The sequence below is a fragment of the Xiphophorus maculatus genome, chromosome 20 (assembly GCF_002775205.1).
Source record: "Xiphophorus maculatus strain JP 163 A chromosome 20, X_maculatus-5.0-male, whole genome shotgun sequence".
Taxonomy (NCBI): Eukaryota; Metazoa; Chordata; class Actinopteri; order Cyprinodontiformes; family Poeciliidae; genus Xiphophorus; species Xiphophorus maculatus.
The window spans coordinates 6,640,252-6,652,290 of NC_036462.1; the positions used below are offsets into that span (position 1 = coordinate 6,640,252).

Consider the following 12,039-nt stretch of genomic DNA (forward strand, 5'->3'; position numbering starts at 1 on the left):
GAGTCTGTGAAAGTGAGAGTTCATGTTTGTATATATATTCTTTCTTGTGTTTTCTGTTTGCTCAGCCTATTGTGACATTTGAGGACAAGTGAATGTACAGTAAATACTATACAATGTCACTGGAAGTATTTATTCTGTTCTAAGATATATTATACAAATACTGACCTTAAGTATTGGTTTCAAAGCTTTTATACTAAAAATCCTTGATTTGGATAAGAATTTCTACTGCATAAATTAGTAATTTTATAAATGTTACATATATGTATATATATATATGTTTTTGTCTTGGTCTTTAAAATATCAGAATTTTGTAAATGTTTTTTGTCTGACATTATGAAATATTTAACCAGACGTTTCAATTCATTTGATGCGACTCCTTAGTCGTGTTGTGTTAGTTCTTGAATCATTTGTTTCAGATGACGCTAATTGCTACTTTTCAGTACATTGCAGAGTTCGTGTGTTTGTAAAATATTTTTTGATATAATTGTGGGTTATCTGTTGATGTCCTAACGATAAAAGGAGGAAAGCCATCATGGCAAAACCATTGAAAAATGAATCAGAATCACAAATATATCTTCAAATGCATTTATTGCTGTCTTCTCATTTAAGAGATCCAAATTATAATAAACAGAACAAAACGTCACCAGTGTTGTATAAAAATAAATTAAGACATCAAATAACATGAACAGAAAACAGTTGTCCCTTTAAATTGGGAACAGAGCCATAAAAAGGACCACATACAATTACATGGTTATGAAACTATGACGTATATCTCAAATAAGTTACCTTTAAATAGACATACACGGAGTAGGACAACATATTGCAATTGGTTTTAAATACACAGTCCTGCTACAACAGCATATGGATGGAAAATAAATATTTCTGGAGGAAATTAGTCATGCCAGAAAGTATAATCATTAGGTATTTCTGCTAGGTAACTGAGAGGAAAACAACGTGGAAAAATATTAAAAGAAGGATTGCTCATAAAGGTTGTGAAATTAAAGTTTATGAAGAAATATTTTAAAATTCCAACTAGCTTTTTGAATTTCATACATTTATAACAGACAAAGCTGAAGACCAAAATCCATGTAGTTTCCATTTAAAATACCTAACCCATGCTTTCTTCCTCATTACATCTGCTTCACCCTCTGCTGCAACAGCTCCAGCTGATGGCCCACCTCATTGGGCAGGTCATCGTTCACCTGTGTGGTGAAATACTTTCTCACTTCCTCCACTTCCTTCTGCCAGAACTCATGTTCCAAGGAGAACAGCTCACTGAAGTTCACCTTTCCCTCTAGGCCCTGGAGGTTCAGGGAGTCGTTGCAGGGCAGGTAGCCCACCGCGGAAGGCATGGCGCCGGTATTGCCGTCCACTCGCCTGAACATCCAGTCCAAAACGCGGATGTTGTCTCCAAAGCCAGGCCAGAGGAAGCCAGCTTTGGGGCTCTTTCTGAACCAGTTGACATGGAAGATCTTGGGCAGCGTGGCACCGGGACGGTCGGCCATGCTCAGCCAGTGAGAGAGGTATTGGCCAAAGTTGTAGCCAAAGAAGGGCCGCATGGCAAAGGGGTCATGCATGATTACCTTGCCTAGGTAAAGAAAAAATGAGAGGCTGTGAGTAAGTGTGGCTTTACTTCACTTCTGTGGGGTTGCAGATTGTAAAATACCCAAAAGACAAAAGGAGATCTTTTTAGTGTCACTGACCTTTGTGTTCAGCTGCTGCCGTGGCCTCTGACCTCATTGCTGCGCCAACAAATACTCCATGTTGCCAGTTGAAGGCTTCATACACCAGAGGAACACCTGAAGAGAATCAGAGTTATATTTGCATCTTTGATAATCTTCTCTTGCTTTGTGCTCCCAATTTACATCTTTACTCCTCTCAAATCAATATTTGCTCACCTTCTGGCCTCCTGCCTCCAAAGATGATGGCTTCAATGGGGACTCCTTCTGGTGATTCCCACTGTGGGTCAATAATAGGACACTGACTTGCTGGGGTGCAAAAGCGAGAGTTGGGGTGAGCGCAGGGTTCCCCTATAGAGAGAAAGATAAGACAGTTATTTTATTTTTTATCTTTACCCAGGATACACAGTTTGTATTTTTATTAGACATCTAAGTAATTTATGAAATCTGTTCTGATCTTATTTTAATCCTGTGAGTTTCTTACCATCTTCTGAACTCCAGGGCTTGTTCTTCCATGATGTGAGTGTGACTCCCTCAGGCAGTTCCTGCTCCATTCCCTCCCAGTAAATGCCACCATCACTGGTTTCTGCCACATTTGTGAAGATGGTGTTCTTAACAATGGTCGCCATGGCGTTGGGGTTGGTTTTAGCTGATGTACCAGGTGCAACACCAAAAAATCCATTCTCGGGGTTGATTGCGCGCAAGTTGCCTAAGAACAGGAATAACATCTGTTAGTTTTGATAGTTGTTCATGATATTTCATGATATTTCAGTTTTCCACAGCTGATGGCCAGAGAAAGATTTCTTACCTTGGTTGTCAAACTTCATCCAGGCGATGTCGTCTCCGACACACTCAACCTTCCAGCCAGGCAGTGTTGGGCAGAGCATGGCCAGGTTGGTTTTACCACAGGCACTAGGGAAGGCTGCTGCCATGTACTTTTTCTCTCCAGCAGGATTGGTGATGCCTAGGATCTGAACAGGAGAAACATTTAGTCTTCTTCAAAAATGAAAAAGCTGTTGGAAGTGGCTTCAATCCTTTTGCCTGTTGCTTACCAGCATATGCTCAGCAAGCCAGCCCTCTTCCTTGGCAATTCGTGAGGCAATGCGGAGAGCGAAGCACTTCTTTCCCAAGAGGGAGTTTCCGCCGTAACCGCTGCCAAATGAGATGATTTGTTTGCGTTCTGGGATGTGGGCGACGAGGGTCTGCTCAGGGTTGCAGGGCCAGTTATTTACTAGGGGTGCTGAAAGGAAAATCAGAGCATTTTTAAAATATGTGAATTATTTTGGTTTGCAGGCACATTTAGAAAATGAAAAAATATCATATTAATACATGTTTGGTAAACTTTTTTTGGCGTACTTTTAAGTGGTAGAGGGCAGCCGACGGAGTGCAAACAGCGGACAAACTCGCCGTTTCCCAGTGCGTTGAGCACAGTCTTCCCCATTCGGGTCATCACCCTCATGCTGGCCACCACGTAGGGGGAATCAGTCAGCTCGACGCCAATCTTAGAGAGGGGAGAACCGACGGGGCCCATGCTGAAGGGAACCACATACATGGTGCGACCTGAAGACAGAAAGATAAAAGGATTGCTTACAATTGCCTTTTCTTTCATTTACTTTCATCAACTGATTTAAAATGCACATTCATCACTGTAGTACCTTTCATGCAGCCAGGGAACCTTTGAGCCATGGCTTTGTCAAACTCCTCTGGGGACATCCAACGCCCCAATTGGCTGGTCCCACCTCCCAGTGGCGTGGGCACTGTTTCCCTCTGCTCTCGAGTCACGATTACCGTCTTGCTCTCGACTCTAGCCACATCTCTTGGGTCTGTTCTAGCCAACCAGCTGTAAAATTGGAAATATAAGGGATAAGAAAGACAAATTCACAGCATATCTGTAAAAGGTGTAGCTTTTACAGATATTAAGCTTCTTGCAAGTCATTTTCATCTGCACCTTTTGCAGCTGCTGGTAAACACTTCTAGTTAGCTGAACTAACTGGACTTTCTGGTATGTCAGACTGCACAATATTTTCTAGGTATGTTGTCAATCAAAACAACTGCTGACGGCTGAATGATGCAAACTGTCATCAACAACAATATGACTGGACAATTTACTGATTCCACTGATGCTTTGCTCCAAAAACAACTCAAGCTATAGTGATAGGTATCTCAAACTAAAACTGTTAAGCTCCTATTTCTTTGCAGCACTTTGCAACAAATTAGAAAAACCTTGCAAAGAGAAATCCTTCACATGAAGAAATCCATCCCTAGTTAAATGCTTCAGGTCAACCTACCAGTTCTCATATTTGGTGAGCTTCTTGATCATCCCTCGTTCCTCCAGCTGAGTTAGGATGGCTCGGTTTTCCTGATCCGAGCCATCGCAGATGTGAAGGGACTCGGGTTGGCACAGGGTCACGTTGGTCTCCACAAACTCTCTGACCGCCGGGCTGAGGGCACTGAGCTCGCCCTGCAGGATCCTGAGACCGCTCTGGTTCTGTGACTGGATCTGAGGAGGCATGGTGAAGAAGTCTGAAGAAACAGCAAGTCGATAGACTGCGAGAGAAAAGATGAGAGGATGTCTGGAGTGAAGGGTGGGGAGAAAGTAGTGGAAGGTAAAATAAGAAAAAGGTTGGGAGAAAGTTTGCAAAAGGGAATGGGGAAAAAGATAAAATCATGAAGAGAAAAAAGAGGTACAGGAGATAAAAGTTAGCTTTTTACACAGAAAAGGTCACAATTGTTCAGATTCTGGTTTCAGCTCTGATACGTCCAGTAACATTTCATTTTATGTCTCTCTCATCCTTCCATGCATACAAGAGCTGCAAAACAGAGTTTCGAAGTTACCTTCAACAATTTGTTGGGAGCAAGGAGTTGTTAGCTTGGCCTCATCAGCTGAAGCTTCTCGGTGATGGCTGTTCTCGGCTGAGTTTAGGACTCTTGGTCCGCTGTGTCTGCTCTGGAGAAGGTTTGCTCCTTTTATACCCTGGGATTTCCCTCCGAGAGGGAGGGGATGTGCCAGGAGGTGTGTGCATAACCTCGTCGTCCTGAAATGAGTGTTGCATGCCACTGAATAATTATTAACTAGCCACAGGACGTCATGTCATCTTCACAGAACCGGTTCTCCCCGGTGTCAGATGAATGATGATAAAGTGTTCAAATCTCAGACTGAAGAGACGTCAGCTTTTTAATAATTAAGGCAATTATAATCTGTGATGTCTTTAATTAATTGAGAGATGGGCTTGTTTGAATGGTACATATATTGGCGACTTAGTATTAGGTGAAAAGCAAAATTTCTTTTTTATATCTAAAATTCCTTAAGAAAATGTTTTCTGTGTGATTCAAACACATTTGTATAATTATGAATTATGAATGAATAATTATGTGAATTATTCATTCTGTAGAAGTCAGTTTAACCTGACTAAGATATTTAACATTCAATAACTTCCTTCATACTTGCTGCAACAAAAGATTTTGAACTTTGGCACTGTAAGTGATGCAAGTTCAGGGTTCACTGTCGTGAGTCTGCAGTGTGACGTTAAGAACATTTTTCTGGCCTGTTTTGTATTGGCTGACATCTGTGGGCTTGTTGAGTTTAAGGTCCAGTCGGGTTGGTGTGCGCATGCATGTGCTGCACAGAGAACTGTAGATAAAGAGGCTTATAGTCGTTGTTTTAACAGAGGAGATGTTTGCATTTGATTAACGTCATCTTTAAGTTTGACATGTTTTGACATGCTGTAAAAGTTCCAGCAAAGATACAGTACAGGGGAATGAAGACTACAGAAACCTGACTTCTTGCTAGATCAGGGTTTGGGTCAACCAGCTCTACCAACAGTGAGCTGGTAGAGCTTTTATTGATGTCCAGCCGTTTTCTTCTAATCTTTCAAAAATGTGTCTCCTTTACTGAGGGCAGCTACTAATCTAAAAATGTTGTCCAAGATTTCTGGCTGCTGTATTCATTTCAGAAAGCCTTCATACTTTTTGGTGGTGTTATCCTGAGAGAAACTCATAGTTTAACATGCAAACTGGCCTGTGGAATCTGAGAACAAGCTCTTGGATTACCAAAATGGCTCTAAATACTGCCTTACTTTGCCATGAACATTTTGTGATGTCTACAGCTAGGAAGTATATCAACTTAAACTTGCAAACAGTGAATCTGGTATTGGAATAAGAGACTTCCAAGTTGTTTGGAAATGGCCTCTTGACCTTTCTTGTGTGGGCTAAAACAGTTGCTTCTCTTGAGATTTTTGTTTTTCCTTTTAACCTTAACACTAAAACACCTGAAGACTGAAAGCAAAAACTAACTAAATCTCCACTTTCAAGTAGACACTTAACTTTGCTGATGAATTATGGAATACATTTGCCATTTTCTTCAGGATTAACTTTAAAATACAGTTAAGTTATTGCCAAAAATCTACAGTGGCAGAAACAATATTCAGTATAACTTCACACGTTTCTAAAACTGATAACTGGGCAAAAAAGATGATTTAATGGAAAAAGAAAATGTGTCATAGAGGAACTTATGATTGCACAAAACATTCTTTGAAGCTGTTTTATGAACAGCACTATCAACAACAATAACTTCCTGGCAGATTATAAAACTAGGACAGTCTGCACATTTCAATCTTACCTTTTCATTTTTATGTTTAGCACTACTTCATAACTCCATATACTTGATGCTAATTAAAGTCCAATGCATTTAAAGTTTTTATACATGATGGTAGTCAATTTTGAGCTGGCAATGACTTAAATTGTTACATCTTTTCCCCAGTGTGACAGACCTATCAGGCATATTAATTAATTTAACATCCACTTTAGTTTGTCTCACAAAGTGGATGAATTAAAGAAAGGAAACTTTCCGATTCCTCCCAGCTAATGTCTTGAGACTTGAATTCTCTTGGATCTGGAACAAACGCACAGCTTACTATAGACATCAATTCACCAAAGTCACAGAACATTTGGCCTGAACTTTAGATCAGTTCATGTTTTTGCTCATTTTTAAAAATATAACCCTCATTATCTTTGTATGACTGGCTTGATTTACGTCGGTAATTAAGGTGTTTACTCTCTGACTGAAATTAGTTTATACTCTGAATAAATGCAGAGTTATGTAAAGCTTTGTTTAACTCTGCCCTTCTGGTTATTCAGGTTTGCGGTCTCTTGTTTTCTCACAGCAGGCTTAGCTGATTCATTCTGACAAGGATCATAATTCTCTGTTTGTTTAGGATTATATTTATTTAAACATTAATTTTTTCCCAATAATCTGTGATCAAATTGCAATGGACCTCTAGCGCAATAGATTTCCCAGGTTAAAGCCCCAGAAATAAAGAAATTTGAAGGAATTTGCAGCTTTAATATACATTATATTTCTCTCTGAAGTTATCAGAAAGTCATTGGTTTAGTCCAACCAACTTGAATCAACACAAGCTAAGCTATTTTACTATTGCTCTGCTCAAGCATTGTAAATACCCTAAACAAATGTATTACACCTGATGGTTATAAGTTCTTTAAGTTTTATATCCTAAACTGTGAAACAAAGTGAGTGATGGAAACAATGCAGTGCATGTAGAGTGATCAATTTCCCAAGAGGAACTGGTTCCAACCAGGTTGCTGGGTGTGTGTGTGCGAGTTGACTGGTGCTTCCATGAGGAGCTTGGTTTATTTAGAGCAAAAGACATCAATACAGCATTGCTGACTGAACAGCTTTCTCAGCAAAAGATAATGTTATTTTGTTAGATACGTGCCTGTGTGTGAGCAAAAAGAAAAACAAATGATGAAATGGATGTTATCTTTCAATGTATAACTGCATCAGTGTTGATTTAGGGTTTTTTTTTTTGGCGGCGATTTATTTTTAAGTAGAATGAGGGAAAAAATTTGATAAAGTTTAAGAAAAACAACAAGTTCTCCAGTCATTCATTCAATGATGTGTTCGTCCACACACAAAATAAAAATCGGTTGTTAAAATAAAAATAATTTTTTTTAATGTATTTTCTCCTGCAGCATAAATTTGAAATCATATTGCATTGCAGTTCTAAAGAACTACATTGAATCTACACTCCCATACATAAATATAGAGGAAGAAAGTAATTTTTCCCTGAATTTAAGTATTCTTCAAAATCTATAGATAATCTTATGTAGCAGTTGTTTGATTAAGGGAAACAGTTTTCCCAGCTTCATCAGTGAAAGGAGGAGGTCAGCCAAGAGGAAGGTTTGTTTTTAGTTCAGACGATCAAAATAATATTTTTTTAAAAACAAACACACATCCTTACTGTTGGATTAAAATAGCCTATTGTGTGGACACTTCGGCACAGTAATGTGTGGCACAAATGTCATGAGACAGACAAACTTTTCATCAAACATCAAAGTAAGTTTTTAATGGGGTCATAATTCAGTCTGCATTATTTTAGCCTTAGCCTGGGTTTCTCTTCTCTCTGTCCTTCCTGTTGAATGAGGACCATTAGTGCTAAAAAAAAAAAAACCTTTTTAAAACACATTTGTTTTTTATTCACTTCTTAAGGGGGACTATTAAGTACAATCAGTTTATGATGATATTTCTGAATAATTTTACTTTGCATATTCCTTCCCAGCTGCCATTTCATGTTTCACACAAAGAAGATCTGCAAACTGCTAATAGTATTATCTATATTTACTTCTAAATCTCATGTAAAAATTTGTTTCAAAAATAAAGAAAAAGTACTTGTTTGGTGACAGGACTTTTCAAGTATTTTCCACCCATAACTGGTTTGTGCTTGTTGCCTTCACAGCATCGGTTCCTTTGATTAGATCATGAGACGCATTTCGCTATTGCTTTCACTTTCAAAGATAAAAGAATAACCACGTCACCTTTTCTCCCCCTAGTGCTAGTGGTGGAAAAACAGTTTTTCCTGTTTCAACCAGTGAAACACCAGGCCTTTCTTGACATCTTCATCAGATGCATCCTTTCTGCAGACTCCTTGTTTCCTTCACACAGAGTCTAATTCCCAAATCCCATTTCAGCCCTTTCCCTTTGTATTCACCAAAGAAGCAGGCTTTCAAAGTCTTCACCAGTTTCTACTCACTTTCTGTATTGTGATGTTACCATTTCAGTTCAACCTCTTTCCATTTTGTACCTACAGTATATACTTCAACTACTTCTAATAACTTTTTAAGCTATATATACACAGTATATATATATAAGTAAGTTTTTGAGAGAGAGAGAGAGAGAGAGAGAGAGAGAGAGAGAGAGAGAGAGAGAGAGAGAGAGAGAGAGAGAGAGAGAGAGAGAGAGAGAGAGAGAGAGAGAGAGAGAGAGAGAGAGAGAGAGAGAGAGAGAGAGAGAGAGAGAGAGAGAGAGAGAGAGAGAGAGAGAGAGAGAGAGAGAGAGAGAGAGAGAGAGAGAGAGAGAGAGAGAGAGAGAGAGAGAGAGAGAGAGAGAGAGAGATTTTGATTGATGGATGTTTTTCATAAGAAGTATTTGTTTGGGGGCTTTCGATTTAGAGTATGTAACATTTCTAAAAAGTTTTATTTACATATTTGATAAATAAAATATATGACAAAGATTGACAAGCTACTATTGCAGTCTGAAGAAATGCACCCAACCAAAAACAACCAATCAAGGCCAGGAGGAGGGTCTTAGTGCTTTCAATCAACCTCATGTACCCACTGCTAAATGTGCTAATGGTGGAGAAACAATTTACTGGTACAGGAAAACCGTTTATCCGCCGTTATCTGTGGCTATTCTAACTAGCCTTAGCATTCACTAAAGTCTCTGCTAGCTGCAGAGCAATGAGGGACGAAGAATGAGCAGCGCTACATGAGATTGTGATTGACGGCACTAACCTTTTTTCTTTTTTTTTTACAACAAATAAGTGAAAAAATATTTCTTACAAAAGTTACGTACTGCAGCTTTAATGATGAAACTACAAAATCATAAACATGGTGTTGGGCTGGACCAGGTCCTCCATGCTCCATGTTTTCTGTCACATTCTTGTCTTCCTGCTCTGCTTAAATATTACTTTAATACTTCTGAAGTTCTTTAGTTAAATCACAAGGACTCCACTGGTTTTTAAAATAAAATAGCTGACTTGGTCTTCCCATTAGGTAGTGATGCTGTGCGGCCCAGTACTGATACAGCCAGGTCCCAGCACTGGTGCTGTTCCCAGTGGTTTAGGACCCATTCATTGTTATATCATCATACAATTTGATGTGCTCTACTATAAGATGAGACTGAGACTCTACAGGTTTTAAGTGCATTACAAGTGTTTGTCACATTATGATGTTTGGAGAACGTTTGGTGCTTTTTATGTGCGTTACCAGAGTGACGGCAGCAAAAGAGGAAAACAGACAAAAGTGTAGCAGCCATCAGTCTGAACTGCTGTGTGTGAATCGCTGAAACAAACAGCAGCTGGTGAAGAGGAGGGTAAAGTACCAAGAGCGGTGACGTAAATCTGCACATCTGATAACAAAGAGAGACCCACTTTTATTAGGACATACATGTTTGTGAATTTATTTTGTAATTTGGACAATTTTGACATTATATACTGTAGTAGTCATTTACAGACTACTATTAACAGACTACTATTAGACAAAAAAAATTAAAATCTTGTTTGCAGAATTTAGTATAAACTGTATTCTGTAGATGTTTTCCAGGTGTTCTGTAACTTTATTTTAGATTTCAGTTCAGCTTCGTCCTTTAGAATAAGTCCTGTAAAATCCTTATCTTTATTGCCATCACAAACAAAATGGCATTTTCACAAAACAACGCAAAATTCAGTAGGCATAAATGACAAAGACTATTAAATTTAAGTTTTACCAGGGAAAAAAACTAATTAGAAAAACTAATTCATTTATAATGCATTTTAACGGTGTCTAGGGCTTCACTGATCATGGGAAAAATTCCTCCAGTTTGATGGAGCAGCAAACTGGAATCAACTGCAGAAAGACTTAAATAAGGCACATGAGGTATTTCTTGTAAATATTTTGACTAATATCAAGTAGTATTTTACTCCCACTTTTACTTCTGTGGATGTGCTTGTTTATTTTTCTTCCTTTTTTCCCCATATTTGTATTTTAATTGGGTTTAAATATCTGTGGTTTTCTGATTTGTAATTGTCGGTGTACTGCTGCCGTTCTTGGTCAGGTTTCTCTGGAAAAAGAAAGTTAGCTGGCTAAATAAAGGTTGCAAACAATTAGACACAGTGAAATGAATAATGTTAACTGTTAGCCACTAGTGACCTAAGGAGATTTATTGATTATTCACTGAACGGTTGACAGTGACATCCAGTGGAGAAAATGAGCTATTGCACAACTTCAGAAACACCAGAATGTTTTTTGATAGTTAATATCTTTATGGAATGAGGCATAAATGTTTGTGGCTGAAATGAAGAAAAGTGGGTTTTTTGTAGAGAACAGTCGTACAAAAGACCTTTTGGCACATATGAAGAAAACAAGGGCTGAAGAGAATTACTCATGTTATTGATTTGATAAAACTGAAGTGGTAAAACTTGAATCTGCAGAGTCCCAGATGATGCGGACATATTTATTTTGTGAGATCCCAATAAAATAAACACAAAATTGCACCAGGATATAGAAATGTAATACAATTAGCAAATTGTATTATGTTTTATAAAATATACATATTATATATGTATATAATATGTATATTATATTTACATATATATTACAACATATATGTATATAATATAATTCTTCCTTCAGTCCAAATTGAATTTGCTAAAGTTGAAGACACAAAATGTTAAAACCTTTCTTCAGAAAAGGTAGACCAAATAAATGGGGAGAGCGACAAAAAATTCCAGATCTCAGTCCAGACAATTATTCATATGAATAACTCATAAAAGAGTGCATGGAAAGGATCCCACCTGGAGAACTGATCTGTCAAATGTTTTAACTAAGGAACACAGAAAATCCAAATTACCCACAGGTTTACCTTTGTAGAGGAAGAGACGATCTTTATCCAGTAGATCTAATCAACCCCATCACAATTCTCTGTGTCACTTAACCAATTTGAGTGTCAATATTAATAATTTAATTATTGATTTTTTTAGTGACAGGATCCAGTATGATTATTCAATTTACAATCAACTTTTAATATTTTTGGTATTCTGAGAATGTAATATTCTTCATAACTTCATGATGCTGTACACCGCCTGACACCGTGAACAAGTATTAATTCACAGGACTTCACATCCTGGATATCGCCTCTTCCAGCTGTTGCCATAACTTCTTATATATGTGCAATAAAGGCTATAAATTTATAATATGGTCTCCGCATTAGAGACCATGACTCTACAAGTTCAATTTATTTACATAAGAGGACATTTTGTTTATATTGTCATGTGCTGCATTTGTTTTTGTCCTGAGTGGTTTGTTCACT

At 38.0% G+C, this 12,039-nt stretch overlaps 1 protein-coding gene across 1 annotated transcript; it reads right to left on the reverse strand.

Annotated features, from left to right (window-relative positions):
• Nucleotides 1-569: 569 nt before the first annotated feature.
• Nucleotides 570-4,626, reverse strand: pck1 (phosphoenolpyruvate carboxykinase 1). The gene is made up of 10 exons (XM_005807555.2): nt 4,515-4,626; nt 3,968-4,252; nt 3,335-3,519; nt 3,036-3,239; nt 2,732-2,919; nt 2,488-2,650; nt 2,164-2,388; nt 1,899-2,030; nt 1,704-1,799; nt 570-1,588 (listed from the first exon to the last, which is right to left on the reverse strand). Exons 2-10 carry the CDS (start codon nt 4,189-4,191, stop codon nt 1,131-1,133), a joined length of 1,875 nt encoding a protein of 624 aa, XP_005807612.1. The 5' UTR covers nt 4,192-4,252; nt 4,515-4,626; the 3' UTR covers nt 570-1,130.
• Nucleotides 4,627-12,039: the final 7,413 nt, after the last annotated feature.

What these genes read in the sequence shown, in the direction of transcription:
- pck1 (XM_005807555.2), bottom strand. Translation starts at nt 4,191, where the DNA reads ATGCCTCCTCAGATCCAGTCACAGAACCAGAGCGGTCTCAGGATCCTG. An exon ending in GTTCCCTGGCTGCATGAAAG is followed by an intron (nt 3,240 to 3,334) that starts GTACTACAGTGA and finishes TTCTGTCTTCAG; the next exon opens with GTCGCACCATGTATGTGGTT. An exon ending in GGCAGCAGCTGAACACAAAG is followed by an intron (nt 1,589 to 1,703) that starts GTCAGTGACACT and finishes TTCTTTACCTAG; the next exon opens with GCAAGGTAATCATGCATGAC.